At 44.8% G+C, this 26,694-nt stretch overlaps 1 protein-coding gene across 1 annotated transcript in view; it reads right to left on the bottom strand.

Annotated features, from left to right (window-relative positions):
- itgbl1 (integrin, beta-like 1) overlaps positions 1-25,891 on the bottom strand; it is a 39,033-nt gene extending 13,142 nt beyond the window's left edge. Inside the window, exons 1-7 of the mRNA XM_047047375.1 lie at positions 25,678-25,891; positions 23,389-23,591; positions 14,822-14,968; positions 14,023-14,145; positions 13,024-13,164; positions 11,225-11,365; positions 10,422-10,568 (exon numbers count right to left, since the gene is read on the bottom strand). Coding sequence (XP_046903331.1) covers positions 10,422-10,568; positions 11,225-11,365; positions 13,024-13,164; positions 14,023-14,145; positions 14,822-14,968; positions 23,389-23,591; positions 25,678-25,769 — 994 coding nt within the window. The 5' untranslated portion in view covers positions 25,770-25,891. The remainder of the gene's footprint in view (positions 1-10,421; positions 10,569-11,224; positions 11,366-13,023; positions 13,165-14,022; positions 14,146-14,821; positions 14,969-23,388; positions 23,592-25,677) is intronic.
- Positions 25,892-26,694: the final 803 nt, after the last annotated feature.

A 26,694-nucleotide genomic window follows, 5' to 3' on the forward strand; every position in this document is an offset into this window, starting at 1 on the left:
TCCGCCTGGCCTGGAAGGACAGCCAAATAGAGTACAAGCAAGTCCTCATCAGGTCCAGATCAGAATATTTCTCTAAGTTGATTAGTAAGAACAAACACAACACTAAGTTCCTATTTGATACTGTTGCAAAACTCACTAAGAAAAGTACACTCTGTGTTAGTTCAGATCTCTCTCCCAATGATTTCTTAGATTTCTTTGACCAAAAAATCTATGCAATAAGGGACAAACTACAGACTAGTCCTGGAGGAGTGGCCATCAACACTGATTTTCCCTCTGTACCCAGCATTCTGCATGTTGAGACTCTCACTCACTTTAACCCTATTTCTATGGAAGCATTCATCAAGCTGATAGATTCCTCGAAACCCACTAGCTGCCTTCTCGATCCCCTCCCTGCCAAACTTTGTAGGGAACTTCTCCATATTATTGGACCGCCCATGCTTAGTATTATTAATGAATCTCTTGTAACTGGACAAGTCCCTGACGATTTCAAACAAGCTATTATCAAGCCCCTTCTTAAAAAACCAAACCTGGATCCAGGTTGTCTTAGCAATTACAGGCCCATTTCAAATTTGCCATCTCTCTCCAAAATTTTTGAAAAAGCTGTGGCAAAACAGCTCACTGAGCACCTCTCCTCAAATCAGCTCTATGAACCTCTCCAGTCTGGATTTCGTCTTCACCACAGCACTGAAACTGCATTAGCCAAGGTAGTCAATGATCTATTATTAGCCTCTGATGCGGGCTTTAGCTCTGTCCTTGTTCTTCTAGACCTAAGTGCAGCTTTTGACACTGTAGATCATGAGATTCTCCTGGAACGTATGGAGAACTATGTTGGGATTTCTGGTACTTCACTTCAGTGGTTCAGATTGTATCTATCTGATAGATCACAATATGTCCACTATGATGGTTGCTCATCCAGGAGCTCCATTGTAAAATACGGAGTACCACAGGGTTCAGTTTTAGGCCCTCTGTTATTTTCACTCTATATGTTGCCTTTAGGAAACGTAATTAAAAGTTTTGGGGTAGATTTTCACTGCTATGCAGATGATACTCAGCTATACATGTCTATAAAGCCGGGAGAATTTCCACATGCTATGGAAACCTGTGTTTCCGGGTTGAAAACTTGGATGACTGCAAATTTCCTTCTTCTTAATTCGGATAAAACCGAGATTCAAATTTTTGGTCCGAAAAAACACCGAAATAATTTATCCCATCTAACCTTAGACTTAGACGGCGTCAAAGTATCTCAAAGCCAGCTGGTAAAAAATCTGGGAGTCACAATGGACCCAGACCTTTCGTTTGAGTACCATATTAAGCAAATCACCAGAACAGCATTTTTCCATCTACGTAATATTGCCAAAATACGAAAATTCCTCTCAAAGGATGATGCTGAAAAACTAATACATGCTTTTGTTACGTCCCGATTGGACTACTGCAATGTGTTGTTCTCTGGCCTCTCAATTACCTACCTAAAAAACTTACAGCGGGTGCAAAATGCTGCTGCTAGACTATTGACTAAAACTAGAAAGTTTGATCATATAACATCGACTCTTATCTCTTTACACTGGCTCCCTATCCAAGCCAGAGCTGATTTCAAAGTTCTACTACTAACTTACAAATCTCTGCATGGATTGGCACCACTGTACCTCTCCGGTCTCCTTGCACCCTATTGCCCCGCAAGGACTCTAAGATCTCAAAATGCCGGCTATCTGGTAATACCCAAAGTTAAGAAAAAAACTGCTGGAGGTAGGGCGTTCTCATATAGAGCACCTCTTCTTTGGAACAAATTACCCATCTCAATTAAGGAAGCTGATACTGTCTCGACATTTAAAACTAGATTAAAAACGTTCTTGTTTAGTCAATTCTATGATTGTTAAAGGGAAGTATGTGTGTACTTTCTATGTAAACCTGGGGTGTGTGCTTGCCTATGTGTGTATCACATGTAACTTTTAAATTTTAATTATAGCTTATGTTCACATTGCCCAGCTAGATGTTACAAATAAAGTAAACTTGTTACTGTATATTGTAAGTATTATTATTATAGTTCCGTTGCTGTATATTGTTACTGTTATAGTTTTTATTACTAGTTGGAGACAACAGGGGACTGGTTGTTTTAATCCTTATTCGTATAAGTATAACCTACTTTAGAGTTCTTTCCCCTGGAACAGATTTCATGTTCCAACTGAGGGGGGCTGTCGTTGTTTTGGTGTGTGGGGCTGCATCAAATACCCTTTTTGCTCTGTTAAATTGCTGCACTAGTCCACACTTGACCGGTGGGGATCTCATTCTATTATGACTGTAACTGTTAGCTGCTCCTGGCATTCTCTAATCCCTGCTCTCCTCTCTGTCCCCCCCCCCCCCACACATTCCCTGTGGTGTGGGGGGTTTGAGCTGTCAGGACCTGCTTGGTCGTCGGTCTGCCTACGCTGAACCAGGTCGTCACCCGGAATCCAGTCTCCATGACGGCCAACAGCGAGTTTCCCGGTCCCATCCAACGTCTATAAAGCCGAACAATGGATTTTGGTGTTTCAAAACCCATTGACACTGTATGACTATGTTTAGCTTGTGTTCTGCTCCTCTCTCTTACCAACCGTTTCTGGAGGAGGGGATCCCTCTCTGAATTGCTCCTCCCAAGGTTTCTTCCATTTTTCTCCCGGTGGGAGTTTTTCTGGGAGTTTTTCCTTGTCTTCCTTGAGGGTTCAGGTTGGTTGAGGGGCAGTTCTATGGGCGCATGTGAAGCCCTCTGTGACATGCTTGCGTGTAAAAAGGACTATACAAATAAATTTGATTTGATTTTGATTTGAGCAACGTCACAGTATCGAGCTGAGGACCAGGACTATGGTTGACGACAGCTCTGAGAAGAGTACATTCTCGGAAATCACCAGGGGCCAGACGGCCCATGTCCTCAGAGCGTTCATGGACCATCTAGCAGAGGCATTCACCTCTATGTTCAACTTATCCCTGAACCTGTCTGCAGTCCCCTCCTGCTTCAAACAGACAGCCATTGTCACTGTACTGACGAAACCTTCTATCACATGTCTGAATGACTGTCACTGTGTAGTACTGACCTCCACCATCGTGCAGATCTTCGAGTGATTAGTCAGATCTCACTTCTGCTCTCCTCCCCCCTACACCTTGGACCCCCTACAATTCGCAAAGAGTACCTCTCCTAGTCCAGGCAATCAGACACAGCAGTGAAAACTGGCCAAAAATGCCTAAATCTACTGAGGAGATTCAAGAAGTTTGGCTCTCACCAACGTCTACAGGTGCATTATCGAGAGCATTCTTAATGACTGTATCGTTTCCTGTTTTTCTGTGACCATTTATCCAATAATCACCTCAATGCTTACTATAGTCACTTTAACTGAATGTATATATCCACCGGTACTGTAGGCTTTATATTCTTATTACTTTTGCCTTTCTTTCTACATTTGGATATATTTGAGCTACTTGCTGTTTTTATTTCTTTTTCTTTTTTACTACTAATCTCTAAGTGCTCGTTTTATGATTCTTGCCTCATCAAAATGTTTTATTACTTCTTCTACTGCCATAACATAATTTTAGTTAGCTTTTCTTTTTTGTTCTTCTTGCTGCCAGTGTTTTTAATTAAAATATCCTTCCTTGTTATGCCACTATATAACAATTGCTTGCCATGGCCCAAGAATTTCACTATCCAGAATGAACTTGTGTTCAACTGTGTACATGATAAGAAATCTATTTGATCTGACTTTGACATGATAAATAAGTCATCAGCCAAAGTGTCTGAGGAAAATGTGAACATAGTAGCTCTAATGTGAACATAGTAGCTCTAATGTGAACATAGTAGCTCTAATGTGAACATAGTAGCTCTAAAAGAAATCTGTGAAGTGTGAGGGGTCCATCACTGAACGTGGGGACATTTCTATTCTATTCTTTATTCCTTGATTCTTGATAGCTAAAGGCATCTGTGTGTTTAATATAATTATGTATTTGTGTCAATAGGCCCCCCTTGGAAATTAGATGTTACATTTCAATTGGCTGTCCTTTCAATACATTCTAAATGAATTGGCATAGCACTGAATTCATTTAGTAATGCTACTCAGGAGAATGCTAGCTCAGCTACTGTAAATCGGTTCAATAGTTGTCAACAGTCTCAGATCGTAAGATGCCCCATAAGGATGTGCTGGTGTAACTATACCCCACCATTTATACACTGCAATATCAGCTGAAGTCTGAAAAGGGCCCTTTTTTTAAGACCACACTGCTCAAACACTTTCACACACTTTTTATGGGTTTTGTGACTTGTGGGGTATAGCAACAGGGTCTCCTGCATTAAATTCACACACACAGGTACACACACACAGGTACACACACACACACACAGGTACACACACAGTCTGGTGTGTCTGGCCACCCTTCTTTCCCGCCACACTGATAACCCTCCACCGTCTGCTCCCCAGCTCTGTTGCTACGGCAACTGTTGATGTCATAACACCCCTGCCTTATCGATTATCTCTGTGGTCGTCATGGCTGCCTGCTCTCGTGTGTGTTTCCCTCTCTCTCCAAGCAGACACCTTCATGTCCGGTGGGCAGCAGTGTGTGTGTGTTTGTGTGTGTGTGTGTGTGTGTGTGTGTGTGTGCGTGTGTGTGTGTGAATGGAGCCCTATTGGACCATACAGAGGACACACTAGGAGCTGTGAAACCTAAACAGAGTCAGGCGGCTGTCTGTTTTTCCCCCTTAGATAGCCTTTGCTCCTCGGCCGTTATCAGTACTGATTCTGACGTGAACACCTGAAGGATGTTTGTTTAGTCAAGTTTGGCAGTGCTATTAAGACCCTCTATCTGTTTCCCAGACACAGAGAGAAGTTCATCACTCAAATAATCAAATAATTACATTTACATTTAGTAGACGCTCTTACCTAGAGCGACTTACAGCAAGTACAGGGACATTCCCCCCCGAGGCAAGTAGGGTGAAGTACCTTGCCCAAGGACACAACGTCATCCTGCGCGGCCGGGAATTGAACCGGCAAACTTCTGATTACTAGCCTGATTCCCTAACCTCTCAGCCACCTGAAATAATATACACATTCATACCAACAATGTGCATTGTTGTACTAAACTTTCTGAACTGCAATTTGATCTGAACGCTAATGTTATTGACTGATATCCTAGTGTATTATTGGGACATAAATGTGTAAGTAAAAGCATAAAGAAAGAAAACAATTATAAAGTTGAATCATCCCCATATTTTTATAGAGCCATTCTGCCACCAGAGTTGATTTTGCGCTCTCCGATTTGTGTTGTTGTATTTTGTTTGCATTTTAGGTGGGGACGGTAACTCTGAACGACACTGGGTAGACATACCTCTCAGCTCAATAGCTTTTTTTAATAAAAAGCTATAAAAAAAATTGAAATGGATGTGGGACATCGTAATGAACACATTAGGTCACTGACCCACGACTATTTTTGGTCTCTCTTTATCTACAGGCGATGGCAAAAACACAAAGGTGGATGTAGAGGGGGATTGAACAGCTCTCCATGATTGAGTTCAACTAGAGGTAGGTAGACCAGAAGCTAATCCTGAGGCCTTAGACTGCTGCTAAAATGGAGGCTGCTGGAACTAGCCGTCCAGACCAGGGCCATCTATCAGAACATCAACAACATTTTAGATAACTGGTCTTTTCTACTTATACACTAATGCAAAAGACAGAAAACAAACATATACGACAGCATTTACATCAAAACTATTTATGCGACTTTTACACAATACTGTGTAATACAGTTTCAGCAATATTGAAGGGCATCAAGTACACCTTACAATAGTTTACAATACACTAACATTACAATTACACTTTCAATTATATCTTCCTTTCTTTAGAAGAGCTGATATTCTATAGACCCTAAACCTTATATAGATGCTCCTCCTGTATAGCTGCCCTTTCATCGTCGCTTCTTCATGCTTTCCTTCAATACAAGTCACTGACTTGTTTCCTGTTGCAATATCTGCCTGTTGTTCCCTCATTCATTCAGATCAACACTAGTCCCCATTAGGAGATCGAGACCAACAAACTGATATTTTGAAGTAGCAATTGAAAGAGTACAAACACGTGCACGCGCACACACAAGTTGCAACATTCCCCAGACACATCTGTGTTGTACATCCCCACAAAATAACCAATCACAACGCCTCATTACATGATAGGAGAAGTAGGAAGGAAAAGACTGTTCTGATTGCGATCATTGTGAAATGTATGTACAATCAAATATGCTAAAACGCTTCCCACAAAACACTACAAAACATGCTCGTTTGGTATACAATTCCTTCAGCACATTCGGTTGTTCATCTGACTCACACAAAGATTACCGAATGAATGAGATGAATTCATTGCCCAAGGTATGTAGACAGGCATGTTTTACAAAAAGCACCACATGGTAAGACAGACAGGGAGAGATGGAGGGGGAGAGAGAAACAGAGAGAGACAGAGAGAGAGAAAGAGACAGAGACAGAGAGAGAGAGAGAGAGAGAGAGAGAGAGAGAGAGAGAGAGAGAGAGAGAGAGAGAGAGAGAGAGAGAGTGAGAGATAGGAATTTCAGGTATGAGCAGGATGAGGATGAAAACAGGTGTTTCCTCAAGGAAATACCAGAAAGTGAAGAATGTGCCGTATCCTAGCTCCTGTCTCCTGTCATTTAGACACTGCTGGTTCACATTTGAAGGTTTTTCCGGTCAAGCCAAGATTTTCAGCACGCTCTAAGATTCTCTCTCCCACTCTCTCTTTCTCCCTCACACACATCTTACTCTATCTCTCTGTCCCTGTCTCTATGTATTACTCATACTCTCTCTCCCATCTATCTCTGTATCTTCATCCTCAGATTTGTCCTATTCTCCTCTACCTCCTTGATTCCTCACTTTCCATCCTCTCTTTTGCTTTTTTTTTCTTTCTCCTACTGCCTTCTAATGCATTCCAACTCTTGATTTTTACATGTTCTCCCAAAGCAAAAACACATGCGGAAATAAATGTAGAAAGATGCAGATAGTGCAGAAGACTTGTTTGAGTCTCAGTGGGAGCGGAAGGGGGCCAATGGAGTGTTGAAGAGAGTAATGGCCTATCTTTTGGGCCAATACAGAGAGGCCCTGCAGGGATGCCCAGCCACAGCAGCCTGTGACTGAGAGCCAGTAAACAGATGTATAAATCATCATTTAAGCCCCTGTCTCGGGTGTTGGGTGAATGTGTGTGGTGGGGGGGGGGGGGGGGGGGAGGGTGCATGAGAGGGAGATCCAGGCCATATTGATGCATTTACTGGCCCGAGAGTGGAATACAGATTCTGCAGAATGGAATATCATTGGTTTAGGAGCCGCTGAGGGGAATAAATCGCAGGGGACCGTAGATGGAGTTGATCATTTCACACAACGTTGCATCTCAGGGGGAACAAAATGGACCTGGGTGGGCTTAATTCCTGCCGACTACCGTAACTGGCACATGATGACAGACGGGCATATAGAACCTTTAACTGAGGGAACTCTCGACCAGGGCCACTTGGTTACTTATAATAGTCTCTCACTGCATCTCCAGAAAGTCTGTGGAACCTGGACCATTTGTGTTAAACAGTATTAAGTGGCACAGGAGCTACACCACTGTCTAAGATCCACCGGTGGGTGAGCTCAAAAGTAAATGCACTTTAAAAAAGGGGGTGAGGGGGGGGGGGTTTAGATTCCATTAATTGTTCTTTCACACAGGGCAATTTAAAATGCCATTTGGCAGCAGCAACTGGAGATAATTTAAAGGTACTGCAGGAGGAAATTAAAGCTAATTAACTCTCCCCACACAACTTCATCTCGTCTGTTTCATTATGTGGGGGTGCTCCCTGCCCAGCCCCCTCCCCCCTGCACTTTTATGAAGCATAGCTTGATTTAACTGTTTATTGGGTAACAGCTGACAGAGAACATGGCAACAGCATCACTTCTAATTAAGTAGAATTGAATGGCAGACACTCAGATTTGTGAGTTGGGTTATTTGAATGACTAGGTTCAGTGTTTCCGACGGTTGTGACTCCAGGGCATCAATTGTGTATTTTTATCCAAAGCGATGCCTGCCATTGGATAAGTTACCATTTGTAGGCTAGGTTCAGATGTGATGGGACACAATTGTTTTCTGTAAATCAGAGGACATGGCCAGGTTTGAACTCCAATATCAACACAGAACTCATCACAACCCAACCCACCCCAACCCACAACTCCAAGCCTAACCCAGAGCTGTCATTCCAGAACTCACCCTAACCCACAACTCACCCCAACCGACCTCACCTCAACCCACAACTCCAAGCCCAACCCAGAGTCCACCTAAACCCAGAGTTCACTCCAACCCAGAGCCGAGGTCTCAACCCCAGCATTGCTCCAGCTTGGTCTGAACATCGAGCAGGCCTTGACCTCCCTATAGACCCTCACTCCGACTAGCACTAAATCAATGGCTTCCATTAGAGGCGATAAACACAGGGAGGTTTGTAGGCCATTCTCCTTCTAATGGAGCACACAGAAAGCCAGATTATTGGAAAACCCCTTCGCCATGTAACAGTCTCGTTCAATAGAGAGACGTCAAGTTTAGTTACTACGGAGACGGTGGCCTGCACTGGGCTTTTCTCCACACCTCATTGTTCACGCTGATGTGGATATCTGTGCTTTGATAGGTTCAGTAGGGAACAATGTAAGACAGCCTCCAGGGGTATGAAAGTGGAGAAGGTTGAACAAAGCGGTGTTCACGAGGAACAATGCTCTACTGAGCAGAGGTGGTGGAATTAAGGTGCTGCATCGAGGGGGTGAACGATGCTCTGACACACCCTCAGTACCCAGGAGCCTGTAGAAATGAACAAGTGAAAATCACACAGGGAGCAACCAGATGTGATTAAATGCACAAAAAGCTTCCACTTTAAGCATTTTTGCCTTTTTTTTTGGCTCGAAAGAGCTTCTGGCCTGAGAGATGGGAAAATTCGACCTTTAAAGTAAGGATGTGTAATCATTTACTGGTTAAAGGTCTCTTCACATCTTGAATAAATATACTGTATATATATATATACAGTATTGTAACGCTGGCTTGTAGAACCTTGGGGGGTGGGACTGAGGAATAGAAATGGGGGGATTTGGTTTACACAAGTTCAAGTTTTTTCGTTAATTGGTGGAGATGTCTGGCCTGGTTTGGGTATTGGTGGAAAGGTTGAAGGGGGCGGGAGGAGGTGAGAGAAAGGAGAGGGAGGGTAAGGAGGAGTCTCTTTGAAGCTGAGCGGTGAGGCAGACAGTTGGTTTTAGTCTGAAATGGGTCTCACCAACCTGTTTATTGTTTTGGCGGACATTTCAACCCCCAGGGTAGCTGTCGTGTCCGCACGAGGAAATACATCTGGGCTCATTGAGCTATCAACCCGAACGTGGTCTCTGCCTCTTCTGTCCAGAGTTGTGTCTGTTTCCCTCGCAACGCTACAATATCTTCTGTGGAAGGACTAATGTAATACTAACTGTATTTGTCCTGAATGTAATAATTGGATGTCTTTCCGGTCTGTAATTTACCGTGCGACTTGTTCGCGCATACAATCTCACCTAATTTGAGCGGGTTCCTTGTTGATGTGCAGAGCGAACGTGATAGTGGAGGGAAAAACACAGCAACCTTGCTTTTCTCCTGACCCTCAAGTAAAAGCAAAGACTTAAAGAAAGACCAAATTACAAACATCAACATATAAAAAATGTCTGGATCAACAGCGGTCTAAAACCAGAATAAACATAGAAACTGCTTTTCCACAATGGAGGCAACTGCGGGAATCGAAGGACCTGAAAATCGATGCAATGGTTGACGTTTTTTTCTGGACAGGTGATTACATGGTTTGATTCATTTTTTATACATAGTTTGTGAATGTATGGACGTATTTAGACTCAGCTTTGTGTATGTGTTCATGTGTTATAGAGGAGGCGTGGCCTTGGAGACTACGCTGACGCGAGGGTGGGATCTATGCTTTCAAAACTAACTTGCTTACTGCTAACCTCTCTGGATGACACATTCTAGCTTTAACAATACCCCCAAACCCTCTAGTTTTTTAACTACTCTTTGCCGTTTAGGACCCCATATGGTTGAGATGCTTACATTGACCATAATGGCTTTAGCCAAATGACAGTAGCAGAATATATGTGATTTCCTGTGAGATAGGCCGACTGTCGAAACAATATTACCAAGCCAACACATCCAGCCAGAGTTGAGGCTTCTAGCTTGACCATATTGATCCAGTGTAATGAACATTGAGACATCAGACCTTCAGTTTACTTCACTGTGTACGGGCCAGCTATGATCTAATGAACCTAACATTGTAGGCGTGAGCCCTCAAAGGTAGCTTAAATAGATATGTAACACTATGAAACGTGTATCTGTGTGTGTCTGTGTATGTGTGTGTGCTTGTGTCTGTATCTGTACCTCGTCCAAAGCAGGGCAGGACGGAGGTTCCTTTGCACTTCTTCAGACTGCTCTCCAGAGAGACGGAGCAGGTCAGCGGGTGCTCACACTTCCTGCCAGCCCAGCCCTCCTTACAGTCACACCTTCCACAGTTACACTGGCCGTGACCTGGGACCGGAGGGAGACGAGGGTGAGATGGAGGCAGGGGAGAGAAGAGAGGGATGAGCAAGGAGATGAGGAATGGAGGACAAGGTGACAGCGGAAGGAAGAAAGATGTTGTGGATGGGTGTGGGAGAAGAAGAAAGAAGGAGAGAGAGAGAGAGAGAGAGAGAGAGAGAGAGAGAGAGAGAGAGAGAGAGAGAGAGAGAGAGAGAGAGAGAGAGAGAGAGAAAGAGGGAGAACCTAAACTCACCTGCAACAAAGATATGGTACATATTGGTATTTTCACTGGGATGAATCAGTGGACCAGCTTTATAATAGTGGGTCCAATCCAAGTACCAATAACCTTTTTTCCTCAGCACTGTATTTATTAACACGTAGACGGTCAGCCCCACTGACACTGTCGTACACTGACACTGCAGAACCGCACTGCCTGTTAAAGTTGGACCGCACAATCACAACCAGATGGGGCTGGTTCTCGACCCTCCTGCTAAAACCACAACCTAGCGTGTGTGTGTGTGTCGGCTAGAAGTGTCAACCCCCAACTCCCAACAAATGCCACATCAGCAGGTCCCTATCCAGGCACCTAATCCAGGGTTCAGAAACATCAGATTGGAAAGTGCAAACTTTACTACACCTCGGTAAACAAACGTGGGCCCGCTGACCTGAGCAGAAGTCGTCGGCATATCGGTCGTAGGTGGCGTGACAGCTCCTCTCGTCACACTCACACGTGTCACCGTGGATGTCCCCCCAGTCCCCCGAGGGGTCCACATCGTAGCACGTGCACTCCCCGCAAACACAGGTTCCTACACACACACACACACACCCACACACAACTGATGGTTATGTACAGTGGGAGTTGGATGACAAGAGGCAGACACAATCCCCTAGGGTCCACCTGACAAGAGGCAGGACATAGAAGGAACATCTCTTTCTGTTCCTATGCCTGTGATGACCCCCCACACCCAGCCCCATCGATCTCTCCTCCCTTTCCAAGACAGACAGCTAAGCAACAACCAATGGGAATCCCATGGTGTCATCAGTGGAGGCAGGTCAGGTGAGGCCTGGGAAAGACAGGATGGGGGAAAGCCTGAGGGAGGCTGGCCAGCTGGCAGCTCTACAGGCTGGGCCATGATATGGCAGGCCTGGCCCCAAGCCCTGGATCTCCTCTTTCCCCTCCCTTTCTTTTTCTCTCCACTCCTCTCATTTTCTCTCCCCTCTTCTCCTTATTGTTCTCCTTCTCTCCTTCTCTCTGTCCTCTCCCAAGTCATTGTGCAGGTTAATTGCCAAACCACAATCAGACCCTCATCAACTACAATTGCTTTTACTGTAAAAGGATTTATACATATAGCCAGAAACTGCTATTATTCAGGTCAATGGGCAGGCCCATTGTAATAGTAGTTATGGACTGGCATAGAGAGAAAAAGAGATAGAAAGGTTATGGGTAAGTACAGTAGTAATGGCAGGGAGTAATCTTATGAAATCTGTCATTCAAAACCTGCACCTTCACAGACCTGCTGCAGAATATAAAAGAATGGATTGAAACTGAGAACAAAGGCATCTCACTGACTTATAAATATCACATCTCCATTACTGCACGCTGGAGGCAGTAATCGAGGCAGTGCCAAATCTCTCTCTCTCTCTTTCTCTCTCTCTTTCTTTCTCTTTCTCTGTCTGATCATGCTAACTAGCCCCCCAGAACCTTTCCCTGGGGTGGAAATGAGATTCAATGTGCCGTAGAGTGTGATATGTTCTGTCACTTTAATGACTTGTAATGTTAACCTTGAACTTAAGACGGAGAAAGAGAGGAGGAAGGTGATGAAGAGAGAGACCAAACTGAGTACAGAGTACAGAGTACAGAAGAGATCAGCAGAGAGGAGTAAAGTAGAAAAGAAAGGAATACCGAGGAGAGAGGAAGAGAAAAGTGGGAGTCAGGTGGCTGAGCGGTTAGGGAAGTGGGCTAGTAATCTGAAGGTTGCCAGTTCGATTCCCGGCCGTGCCAACTGACGTTGTGTCCTTGGGCAAGACACTTCAACCTACTTGCCTCGGGGGGAATGTCCCTGTACTTACTGTAAGTCGCTCTGGATAAGAGCATCCACTAAATAACTGACTGAGAAAAGAAGAGAGATGAGTGGAGCACAGAAGAGAGATGAGTGGAACCTCATGGAGTTGAATTCTCCTTTCTTCTCAACAGACAGTAGTAGTTTGGGGCAAGTGCCAGAGGGGTAGCTGCTGGTCTGTATTGGTTATGTCAAAATACCTGCTGTCACGCAAATCCTTCACTTATGATATGCCATACTGTGAACGATTGACATTCCGGACCCCAGAGGGCTATGGACATCACAGGCAGGCTTACTAAAACTAGACTACCCTCTTACCTTTGCGAGAAACATTATTGTAGATGCAGAATGGATGCTGTAGATTAATGCTATGTGTGTGTGTGTGTGTGTACGTGTGGACAGACCACGGTTGCTGCAGATCTTGTCATCTGGAGACGTGCACCTCCTCTTGCTCTCCCATGGGCTGATGTCACACTGGAACTCACATTTGTCTCCATGCCAACCGGCAGCGCAGTAACAGTTTCCACAGTAACACTGGCCGTGCCCTGGAAGCAAAGCAGAACACGAGCCCAAACACACACACATACACACACACACACACACACACACACACACACAGCATAGACGTATATTGTATGGAGTGCTGTATTTGCTATTTCATATTTACAATAGCTCCTGTTCTGTTTGTAGTGTCACCATCAGACAATCAGGGGGATGACTGGTTTCTCCGTTTCCTTAATATATTCAATTTGATCATACAATTCTTATCATATTGCTTATTGATTTTTCAATTTATCATCATTAAGAGCCTACTTGCACGTAATCATGTCATTGTTTTGACACATGTAGACATGCCAGTTCATCCGAGAATAAAGTTGAGCTTGAACTTGAATAAGCACATCCCTACTCTGCAAATTATGCGCATAACCTTTGAATAGCTGTATGAGACCGATTAAACCCCAGAATTAATTTGTTCCATTTTAATGAGACAGTGCACAGTGCGTTTTGACTCGTACCGTACGTGCTGACTCAGCAGCGTTGACAAGGCACGACAAACCTTTGGGGAGTGTGGGATGAGGGGTGAACACCTAAAGGTGGCACCACACGTCAGGTCGACCCTCATTTCCCTCCCAATTAACCTTTCTGCGATGGGCGGAGCGCGTGTGCTGATGGGCGCGTGAACACGCCATCGCCAAAACACCGACCGTCATCGACAACGATCAAATTCCCTGGAGCTTATCGGAAGATTCGTCGGCTAACTCCTAGAGCTGTGCTTCGGCTTGGTTTCGTTTTGGATGTGTACTTTTGATTTCCTCTCTGGGGCACATGTGAGGGATCTCTCAGGCTCTGACGGCTGTTGCAGAGGGAGGGCCAGTTATTTTGGGGTGCGAGGAAGGACGTACCTCCACACACTTCCCCCGTGTCCTCGTCCAGACACTCGCCGTCGTCACACTCGCAGAAGCGCCCGCTCACCAAACCTCGGCCGTCAGGGTTGTGGCAAACGCAGCTGCCGCACTGACACAAGCCTGTCACACACACACACAGAGTTAGTCATAGAAAGAAAGTGTGTGTCCACGATTGAAGTGTGTGTATTTGGGTCTTGGTGTGTGGTTTGTGTCGTATGTGTCAAATGGGATGCACTTTAGGGGGCAAGGACCCAGCTGGTTTGCAGATGTGCTTTGGAAGGAGACTTAGTGTCTGGTTCCCTCGTGTGTGTGCGTGGTGTGTGTTGTGTACTTGTGTGTGTGCGTGGTGTGTGTTTTGTACTTGTGTGTGTGTGTGTGCAGGGGCGGCATTCTCAGGCCACAAGGCAAACAGAATGCATGCTGTGACTGTATTTGCATTTGCACATGCTGATCTGTCTTGCCAGAAGTCCACACACACATACACACTTACACACACACACACACTACTTTGAATGCTGCATGATAAATAAGCACTAGCCAGGGACACAAAGACGGGGCCAGTTGGGCCACTGGGGTTCTCCACAGGTGGGGGTGGTGCTTTCAGTCTGAGGAGAAAAAGCTTTAACCCAGACGTCCACTCAGTCTGCCTCCGCTGATCCACACACACACACACACACACACACACACACACACACACAGCCTTGAAGGCAGCATCAGTAAAACAAATAAGCACTAGCAAGGGAGGTCTACTCAAAGACAGATGTGTGCATGTGAATCGGTGGCGTGTGTGTGTCACCTGCGTTGGAGCAGACCACCCCCTGTGTGTTCCTGCAGAGCTCCTTGCTGCTCCGGCTGGAGAGGGTGCAGTCCTGCTGGATCTGGCAGGCGTCCCCGCGCCACTCGTCATCACACTCGCACTGCCCGCAGTCACAGAAGCCATGACCTGAAGGGCAGAGAGCAGCCGTGTTTGAGGGGGGAGGGCGACCACGGTCGAGGGTGTACTCACACACGCAAACACACCCAAGCACACGCTTACACACACACACACACGTAGAGACGCACACAGACACACACACCCACATAGAATCGCACACACACAAATACACCCAGACCCAACCCAACACATGCACACACACACACAGACACACACAACACAAACATTCTAATCTAGATGGAGATTCTATTCGATCTCCATCTCCATCTAATATGGTTTAAATGTCACCTCTTAAAACAGAGTGTGAGGCCAGGGCTTATGTAATGCAATCACCCCAGTCTAGCCCTGGTCCTGGCCTGGTCTAGGCCAGAGAAGGACCTGAAGGCAGGGCGACCATCTGAGAGATCCTGATCTGTCAATGAATCCAGCACAAGCCAGCACAGGGCTGACTGACATGCCAGATGGGGGAATAGCAACAGTCCTTTAAATCGAATCCAGAAGGCTTGTATTTGACTCCTCCTGCGTTCTCTCCTTCTGTCTACACTGTGGTGTTTCAAATGTCTCTCTCTCCTTCTTGCTCTTTCCATTTTTCGAGAAATAAAATCAGGTATCCATACCTAAGCAGAGTTCATTATGTATTCTGGACTTCCCCACCTCTTCAGTTGTCCATCCCCCCTTTTTGGCTGAAGTGAGCGATGATCAATACTGGAAAAATCATATGATGCAAATGAGCTCTGTTGACAAGCTATTATAGATGTGGCTCTCAGTGCGTTTAGCTGCACAGGGTCTTGGGTGTCACACTCAATCACTCAACGACTTTCTCCATCAGGGTAATGTGATAGCCTCTTCAAGGGCTATCCATCAGCCAAGAACTACAGGCAGTATTCGCTCTCTTTTTCCATCCTTCTCTCTCCCCCTTCCCTCCCCCTTTCTCGCTTTCAATCTCTCCCTCTCTCTCCAATATGTATTCTACTTGAAGGTAGCCACAGAGAGCAGATAATCAACACTAAGATGTCTGTGGCACTTGAGAGAAAATGAACTGAATGCTTTACATGCTAACACTCCACAAATGACAGGACAACTTTCAATAGCCAGATTTTTGGAGTGGAAGGTGGAACATTAGTGGGGATTATGTTTTTGAAATCTATAGTGGTGTTGTCCGATACGAAGTAGGGAACGTTATGTCAATTTAACAATATTCTCATTATTCATTTTCAAAAAGCTTCAAAGCAGCTTGCACCTCTTTAAGCATGGCATACATTATAAAAAGATATATGCTGTTTACAGTAAATGTATATTTTAGAATATTAATTATTAATTAGTAAATTAATTATACATTTGCTTAGGGGATTACAGTAATTGTATGCAGGCTACTATTCCTAACTAGCTAGCTAACGCTAACTATCTGAAGCGAGACCTTGTTCTAATTGTTGTATTCAAGATAGAATATGCAACCAAAGTCTACAAACACATTAAAATATCAAATATTCACCGTCCATCCATTAGTGAGAAACAGCAAGGTAGAGGACATGTAACCCCTTTGTGTGGTGGAAATGAAGGACATAGGCATATACATTGACAAACTGACAAGACCAGTTATTGGTAAGGGCAATTTAAAAAGTCTTTTGACCTTGGTAAGTGCATATCACTACTGTCCACCCCTCAAACTACAAAGACCAAAATAAGGTGTGATTAGGAATCTGCCTCAGTCTCTACACTAGCAGGATTTGAACATATACAAAAAGACATGTTTCTTCAACAGGAAATGAGGGGCTACCGTGAAGGGTTTGGTAATCACTTGTAAAGTCAAAGCTTTCTGCAAGGCTTCTATTTTTTATCAACTCCACTGCCCCCTCCAGCTCTCTATTACTCGCAGTTTGACAATCACTTTGACATCTAAATTGGGTCCAGTCTGTCTGGCAGGGAGAAGGTGTGTTTGTGTTTCGGTGTGTGTGTGTTTGTGGAAAGCTAAGGTCTTTCAAGAGCTCTTTTAATTCCCTTCAGCCGGGGGCTGTCTGCCCCCCTCCCATCCTGCTCAGATGGACACAAACACTCATCCAATGACGCAAGGCGGAATACTCGGCCGGCCAATGAGGCCTGGACTTGGTGGACCAGCACAGGGGTGTGGGGTGAGAGGGATAGCTGTGAGGGTAATGACAGGTGGTGCAGCGTTCAAATCCTGACATACAGAGGATGGTGAGTCATTCCGCCAGGCTAATTTCAGCATCCTCCTTTTCCTCACAACTCACACTGCTTGCTAATAAATGGAAACTATATCATTTTAATGGAGATAAACAACACAATTGAGTCTTTGGAGACACACGGTTAGGAATGAATCTGGATAGAGAATTTGTTCAATAAATGTTTTTCTATAGTGAAAACAAGATAAGACGATGAAGAATCTCTGGTGAGGTCATGTGAGCGTTCATTTACAATTATAGTATAAGTATGTTTTACAATAGTACACAGAATACACAGTAAAACAAACTTTAAACAGATAGGACACATTTTGTTGAATCTAAAAGTGTGATGCCTGGCACAGGCTGGACCTGGGGGATATTCCAGAAAGTGGGTTTAGTGAAAACTCTGGGTTGGATAACCCTGAGGTGAAGCCAAACTGGGTTTTCCGTTCCAGAAAGAGAGGTAAAGAAACCTGTGGGTCAGTGTCCATGGTAACCGACTCTGTGAACCTAACCTGCTCGCTGGCAGGTTTTCCTTAACACATTCTCCATTTCCACATATCTTAGCCTAACATCGGGAGACAATTATAAGACCGCAATTAGACGTGCTTTAATTCCCTGACGGATACCTGAGTGAAATTTACAGTTTTCCATCACGCTCCATCATTTCTTTTAGCCACACGCTCGGACCTTACATTGCTAATGTTACACACCATGGAGGTACATTCAGAAACGACCAAATGCTTTTTGACACCGAAATTAAGTTTGGAAATGAAATTGTATTTGGTCTTCTTTGTCTACAAATAGAAATCCAACAATGAGTATTTTGTTTCTACAATTGACGTTATTAACCTGCGACCATGCACCCACCTGTAACTGGTGTTCCAGCAAAACAATTTCAAGATCAGCCTTTTTCTCATCTTCTCACCATCTCTCGGTTTTATGCACTTGCTTCATGAGATGCAGTTTGTGCAACTCCTTTACTGGTAACTGGGAATACATTAGATGGCAAATTCCACAGTTGTACATGCAGAATTCACCTGCCGTTAACTGAACATCTCACTATGTGCAGCTATGCAGGCAGATTCCACACCAGACTGTACATAAAAGTACATAGGGAGAGAACTACCAGTAGCGACCATACATGTAGGCCTGTCTGTATCCCTCTCTGCGGCAGCAGTCAACGTCTCTTCATCATCATAATCATCATCATTATCCTGTGTTGAAAAGCATTCTGTTGGGGGTCACTACTACTATAAGTTGAAATAGGCAACAACTGATATTTACTTTGTATTATGTCAAATATAATTAAAATGTATGTAGGCTACAATCACAAGCTTATAGGCCCAAGCATAATATGCCTTACCTGTTTGTAGAATGCTTTTATATATCATTTTAAGCTGCTGCTAAGTGCCCTTTGTGCCCCTGGGATGCACCAACGTGAACATGATATTTTATTTATAAAGAATGTTCACTTGCAATAGTAACGGACAGTGTGGTTAAATGTATGGACTAGGTTACTGCATTCAAATGTATGCATTTACTCGGCATGCAATTGTCTTCCACTCCAATTGTCTCTCCTTTGCTGCTACAGCCGTGTGTTTTTTGAGTATGTGCTCAGATTCACCATAAACACATATTAACAGTTCAAACTGAAGTGGGGTGAGGTAGGATGACGTTTTTTGTTGCCGGGTGCCATGGTGGATCGGAGTTCCATTGATGTTGACTTTTAGTATGGACCTCATTCACGAGCTCAACTCAGAGTGGACATACTCCGAGTTAATTAGTGAACTAATCAAAATCAGCTGTTCTGTCAGACATTCCCATTTTAGGGTAAATCCACTCAGAGTTCAGACTTAAATTGTTGTCATTTTGCAGACGTTCTAATCCAGAGCGACTAACAGTAAGTACAGGGACATTCCCTCGAGGCACATAGGGTGAAGTGCCTTGCCCAAGGACACAAGGTAATTTTGCATGGCCAGGAATCGACCGGCAACCTTCTGATTAATAGCCCGATTCCCTGACCGCTCAGCCATCTGACCCACAGTTTTTTAAACCCGCTCTCTGGGATACCCCCCTGGACTATACTTTGTTTACTAATTATGGGGACACCTGTCTGGAGCCATAAATGTCCTCAGCACAAGCTCCTCCTCTCTTGACTCTACCAGAGAATGTGTTCCTGAGAGAGAAAGAGAGAGAGATAGAGAGAGAAAGAGAGAGACAGACAGACCCCAAGCTGTATGAACAACCCTAAAAACCTTCTTTTGAGAAATAGAAAGATTATCTTAAATTGCAGCTCAAAGTTATCTGAAATTGCAAGTCAACGTGTGTTCTATTTTGGTGAAGGCTTGGACCAACACCCTTGGGAGTTGGGAAGACCAGGGGGGATGTGAGTTATTGCACCCTGGGTTGTCCAGCAGTGGAGAGACAGAAAAAGAGAGAAGGAAAAAGAGAAAGAGATCACACATCTGAAGACTAGTATGACAGAACAAAGCCCAGCAGACACATAAATCCGTAAGAAGGACTCTATCTGTCTCTCCCCCTTTCATAGCTCCTTCCTTCCTTATTCTGTTCAACTGCTCCTCTGAGAGAGAAAGTAAGAAGAAGAGGAATGTGATGAAGCCTGTACAAATCAGGAAGTGACATATAGTTCCGGACCTGATACTTTTGGACCAGAGCTGTAGAACCACAAAAGGAGAACCAAAACAGAGAGGCTGCGAGGAGGAGCCTGCCTGCCTGCCAGCCTGCCAGCCTGCCTGCCTGCCTGCCTGCCTGCCTGCCTGCCTGCCTGACTGTCTGTCTGTCTGTCTGTCTGTCTATCTGTCTGTCTGTCTGTCTGTCTGCCTTGGTCCACCTACATCTGCTCTGACAGTGGAAACGAGCATGTTTAACAAGGGGGACCAACTGACACTATTTCTAAACACATCATGGGAAACAACCAGTTTAGCTAAGATAAATAGAAAAGGGTACAGGGAGAAAATGAAAGAAAGAGGGAGCAGGGAATGTGCGTGAGAGAGAGAGAGGCAGGCAGAGATAGAGAGAGTATGAGAAAAACTGGAGAGAAACAGAGAGAAAATGGAGGGGAGCCAAGGGCTTCACGTGTCTCATTTAAAAGTGAAGGAAAATGAACACAGAAAGAGCTGTGAAGGGGAAACACTGCCACGTTGAGCTCTTTCTCCACAGAGAGAGGAGCACATTCACAACAACTCATGTGGAACAAAAGGAACAATCCATTTTAATTGTTTAATGCAACTCTGCAAATGGAGACACCTCCATGCTAAAGACTGGCTGCACTGGTGTGTACACAACATCAATAACAATGACTTTACAGCGTGGATATTTCTCTACCATTGTTCTACAGGAGTTAGTTATATACTTGGCTTATATGTTGCCTTTTGTGGTTAAACATCAGCTATGCTTCAGCTAATCAACACTATTTTTATTGTTGTGTACCATTGTGCTTTTAACCTGATTTTTATTCCATAACCCCCTTCCCCTCTCCCTCAAGAAGCTGCTGCATTTTGCCAGGCCATCTTTGTAAATAAGAATGTTGTTCTTAAATGATTCTGCCTGGTTAAATAAAGGTTAAAAAAACAGCCCAGGGACATAAACTGTATAAACTAACTAAGAGCCCACAGAAATGACATGTTTTCCTGCCTAGCTTGGCCATGGCTACAGTGTGCACCAGGTGTGCATTGACATCATGTGCAAAGCCTTTGGGCAGAACACAACATGTATGGTCAAAAGTGGAACTATAGTCATTTGAAGATAAATCCCCACCCTTGCAACACTTACAGTATGAACGCGTGGGGAACACGTGTTATACAAATGTAAACAAAGTACAGTAAGTTGTACACAGGGACACACTACTGTAATTCTCTAACAGCAGGATTGGTCCATTTTTGTCAGTGAGGTGATATGTCAATGTAGCACAACCCTACCAGCCAGTCAGCATCTTAGATGAGTAGAAAGACATGTAACCTCTGTTGTTAGTTTAATGACCCCCAGCCCCTCGTAATACTGCTGTGAAATTACTGCATTAGTTCTTCTAAACTGTATTGTTCCATAGCCGAACAGGAGCCCTGGTAATTTATCAGACAATAACATGAAGTTAGATTCAGTTAGAATTCAGTGAGTCTCAACTCTCATCTGCATAATTAGGATGAAGCTTGGGAGCAATGAGAATAGAATATTTTTTTGTTTAAAGGAGAATGGTATTAATATGATTCTGCTAAATGGACTTGACTTTCATAAATCCTAAAGGTGCTCTTTCTCTCTCTCTCTCTCTCTCTCTCTCTCTCTCTTTCTCTCTCTCTTTTTCTCTCTCTGTCTCTTTTCTTTCTGTCAGTAAACTGAGATTACCAGCAAGCTATGTCTCTCCATATTCACAGGAGATGCAGTCAGAAGATAAGACATTACTGAATACAGACTCACTGTCAGACAGAACAATGCATGGATTGGATTCACTGACATTTTCTGAATATTACTGGACACATTGTGTAGCATGTAGTGGTACTGTACTCTTCCTTTGACTTGATAGGGGAAACACAACAAATGACAAGTCTCTTCACAACAGAGAGGACACTCTACAGCCTATGTACCCTGAAAAATGTGACCATGTTTTTGTTGGCGGTGAATAGCATCCTGGGCAGGGAACCACTCGATACCATCCTGGCTAATATGCTTAGAGGTAAAAAACAACAACAACAACACATAGTTTAACTATATATATATATATATATATATATATATATACTACTATGATGATAAATTGGGAAATCTACAGGATGTTATCAGTGTTGAACAGTCAGGAACAGATAGGACAGCCAGGGGCAGAGGCAGCTGCTAGTGTTGTCAGAAAGCCTAGCTGGGCGTAGACAGAACGACAGGCTAATACAGGGTTTTATGCCACTTCAATATGTTCTGAATTGGATTGATGAGTATAATTCTGTGTGTGTGTGTGTGTGTCTGTCTATGTGTGTGAATGCGTGTGTGCGCATGTGTGTGTACGCTTAAGACGTGTACTGCGCCCAAAAACAAATGCATGTGTTCCAGCAAAAGGTTGATCAATACTCGCAAAAAAGTAAATACATAAGAACGTGCTGACGTGCGGTTTACGTGCAGTGACCATGTCTCAAACTGCCAAAGAGGGAACAGGACTTCACTCCACGTGATTTCCACCGTATCATTCCGGAAAGCTTAGCATACAAGAGTTATTATTTCGGATGTGATGCGCTCATGCCATTAGAGTGGCGCTGCTTTGCTCCATGGCTGTCAGTCACCAAGGCACGCGCCGATCACCACTTCAAGTGGTAGTGCAATGATGGAGAGTGCCTTGGGGGGGGGGGGGGGGGGGTGAGGTGTGCTTGTGCGTGTAACTGAGTGTGAGTCTGTGTGAGTGCCCCCACTTCTGAGAGAGGTGTGCACTCAAGCTGAGACTAACTCTATGGATTGGTGAGAAGGATGCTCTGAAAACAATGACTAGAATGTCACCCATACCGGCCAGGTTCAAAGCTGTGCCACCCAGGAGAAGTTCAAGGCCCACTGACGTAAATGAACAGCCAGCTGTCTCTTTCAAATCAACCCTTTGAAGCAGAGCAGAGTGCTGTGTCTCTCTGATGAGAGTGTGTGTGTGCGCGCGTGTCTTCTCCATTTCAACACATGATGTATAAACCCTCTGATTTACAAGACCAAAATAACCGAATCGACCAAAAGGGCTGGCTTTTTAAAAGAAAAATGTTTTTTGGGAGCCAACCGTCAGCTGTGAAGCTCTGATGATGTGTGGGAGAAGGGGAACCCTGTGTGAAAGCATCCATGATGAGTTTCCCTTGCACCGCACCTGGCCCGGGCTGGGGATGACTGGGTGATTGTGAATGTCAGAATGCAGTGCGAGTATCTGCTGAATCACTTAGCCTTGTCTCACTGGCCCCACCTCAGGGGCCTGTCTCAGGGGCAGACCTCCGGCCAAAGACATGCTGCTCTATGCTGCAAGGTTCCTTAATACTAGATAGCCTGCTAGCTTGAAAAAACACACCAAAAAAAGTGTTGTGTTACCAGCGATAGCACGACACAAACTCAGACACACAGCACAAATACAAACGCGCAGTCAGAAGATGTATCTGTGATACCTGTGAGTGAAGAAGGGTAAGAGACAGGCTACGATGCTTTATTGCCAGTACCCAGGTCCCTTTAATGGAGCCTTGTTGAGCATTTAAGGTGTGTGCTGTGTATTTTTGCTGTGCCACTTACCGCCGCAGACCTTGTCGTCGTGTGTGGGACAGAGCCAGTCGTGGCATTCACACCTCGGTCCGTAGAACTTTCCTGGTTCTGTGACCGGACAGATACACACGCCGCAGTCACACTCTCCCCGACCGCTGCAGATCAGGCCGTCGGGGGTCCGGCAGCGCCGTTGGGACGACTCCTGAGACAGCCTACACACGTCCCCCGCCTGGCTGAGAGGAGGAGTGAGAGAGTCAGCGAAAGACAGACAGAGAGAGAGACAGAGAGAGGGCGGGATGGAGAGAGCGTGTGTGTGTGTGTGTGTGTGTGTGAGAAATGGAGAACAAATTAATTTTCCGTTACTTAGGTGGAATGCCTGAGCTTAACGCTTAAGTGCTCCCAGAATATGACACTTTAAACTTTAATTAACCTATTAACACATTTATTTGAGGGGAAATAATTATGTACACCCCACCCAAGCATCCCACCTTCAGCAAGTGGTGAACGGTGCATTATTTGAGCAAACAGGGCTGATCTATACAAAAAACAGCCAGTGATCAAACTGTCACTCCCCCTCCTTCTCCCCTCTCCTATTCTTTGGCTGTTTATGGTCGAAACAAAGTTTCAGTGCAAGGTGATGGTATGATTTCTTTGTGACAGCCAGATTCTGTATTAATGTGCCCTTCATTAACAATATCAATATCTCCATCTCTCTCTTTCTTGTCTATCCTGCTTGTTTCCTGGCTGATCTGTACCTAATTCATTTGTGGCCTCTAAAACCATAGCTCTCAATGAGGGTTTCAGTTATTCATGAATTCTCTCACATTATTCCCACCCTATTTTAAGCATATATGTGGAGCTTCAATTCCAGCGTCTCTTCTGTAATGGATGGCCTCATTTGTTGATAGGAGCGCTGGAAAGCCAGGAAGCACCCTGTGCTGCTTGGAAAACGTCTGACTGACTTTCTGCTGTCACATGGTGAGAGAAGCCTAACTGTTTGTACAACGACAGAACCGCAGTCTTTGTATGCCGTTGTTTCCAGAGGGAGACCTGAATCAATGTGCTGGAGGAAGCAGATGCAGTTGGGGTGTAAGCCCATGCAGCGAGGCCGTCATGAGGGGAAAAGTTACATAAAGGCTAGTCCAGGGACACTTGGAAAGAAGGTTGGATTGACCATGGGTAATAAATCAAACCGCAAGTGTTCAGCAAGCACCCCCTGCTCCCCCCAAACCAACACCCTCACTCCCATGTCTCTGCTCCCCTCGGTTCCCTACCAAGGCCTTCCTCACACAGATTTGTTTTATTTGGTCTCGTTTTGACATTCCATTCTATTCCTGCCCCGCTGCCTGCTAAGCGGAGCGCCTTCCAGTTCTCTGACACATATCAGAAAACGCTGCAGTCCCATCACGCCCACAGCCAAGCGCCTCAGCTTCCTCGGCAGAAGCGAAGAAGACGCATCGTGGGGGTGTTTCAATTTGTCCTCAAAACAAGCAGCGCCGCCTGATAGGACCCACTCTGTCATGACTGTACTTCACGTGGCTGTCACATTTCATAGTACCTATATGTGATAACCAACCAAGGAAAAAACGTAGGATGTCATCCGAGGGCCAACCGCGGCCTCTATCCGCGGGTGCACCTGCTTTGAGTAAACATTTCCCGACCGACAGCTGAGTCCGTTTTGCAAGCCCCGAGTCATGTGGTTCCACTTACTGCCCTGCAGGCTCCTCGGGAGAAGAGAGATGGGGCTTCCATTTTACTGTAGACGCAACTATTCGGAAACATTTCTGGTGGACTTTTGGGTTTGATGACAGAATGGATAAAGGCACATTTTGAGATCGTCAACACTGCGGTTTCGAGTTCACACTCCACTATCCAGTGGAACAACTTAAAAAAATAGTGGTTCTGAAAGCAAATGTTGTTGTCTTATCAGCTGTGGGCTGCTGTTTGTGGTGTCTCTCGAATACCTTTAGGATAGCATAACGTCAGTAGTCCATTGACGGTAATAAGAAAACATAACCTTGGTCTGCTATTTGACTAAAATGTATACGTTAAAACCGATCTGATTGTACTCTGTTGTCCTGTATGGCTAAGCAGAGAGCTGGTAGGACAAACTGTGCAGACTGTGCTGGGAAATCCAGACTACTCCACACAATTTAACTCAGAAACTCCGAAAGTTCCTGATGTCAGCACAACTCCTCACCTCTCTGTCTTGCTTTCTCCTCTCGCTTTTCCACACTCTCTCTCCCTCTCTTTCTTTATCCTGTCTCCGCTTTTCACGACCTCCAAATTCATGGGACAAACAGCCCGTTGAAAACTCACCTCAGAGATTGTAAGAAAGTGTCCTGCACCGCAGACAGCAGGATCACAAGCAGTGAAACTAACAAGGAATGCACCACAGCCTCTGCATGCATGTTTAAATCCCACAGAAACTTCAAGTAAAGGATCTCGCAGGAACTCCCCAATGTTTCCCCGTCAAACAGATGGAGAGAAAACGGAGCGAGGGAGAGAGGGAGCAGGGCAGGGAGGGGTAAAGGGAGGGAAAGAGAGGGAGTAGCAGGCTGGCCTGAGGTAGCTGGACCTCTTCAGCGAGGCCAGTAGGGCTCTCCTCCCTTCCGTACAAGTGCTTTTGATTAGGAGTGACTCCCCAACAGGCCAGGTCCCAGCTGGTCAGAGAGAGAAAGAAAAGGAGAGAGTGAACTTGCTGGTCCTGCAGGAGAGGGAGAGTTGGAAACAGTTGCTCAATAGTGGGTCACTAGTTAGACATTTAACAAATAGCTCTTTATGGAACAACAGTATTGTCACACCGGATCTTTCCACATCACATCTCAGCAGCATGAAAACAGCACTTTTCTCCCAAAGTCTTAACTCCCTAAATCAGACTGCATATACATTTTTTAACAGATGTAAATATGAAATAGTGTCAGGTACAGAGCAGGAGGGACTCATTCGCACACCAAGGCACAGTGACAAAAAGGAAGGATTTTAGTCATTCCATACAGCAACCGGTACAAAATAACAGACAAGAGTTAGAATCCAACACGCCAGTCAAAAACAGGGTCAAAAACAGGCAGTGGTCTTAATCAAACACAAGTAAATGCTGAGAAAGCAGAGGGAAAATATGGGTACAATCTGGCCGGGAACAAATGAACAGGCAGGGTATACAAAGTCAATTAAACCACACACAGGTGAAGCTTGTAATGCTACTGTAGGCTAATTGTTTTCAATTGAGCGCATTGGTGAAGGCTGCTCTCAGAATGGGTAATGCACTGACAAATAGAGCTGAAAGGGGCTGGAATCATTTAAAAGGATTAGTACCAAACTTCTAGTATATTCCAC

Source organism: Hypomesus transpacificus, chromosome 23 (assembly GCF_021917145.1).
Source record: "Hypomesus transpacificus isolate Combined female chromosome 23, fHypTra1, whole genome shotgun sequence".
In the NCBI taxonomy this organism is placed as follows: Eukaryota; Metazoa; Chordata; class Actinopteri; order Osmeriformes; family Osmeridae; genus Hypomesus; species Hypomesus transpacificus.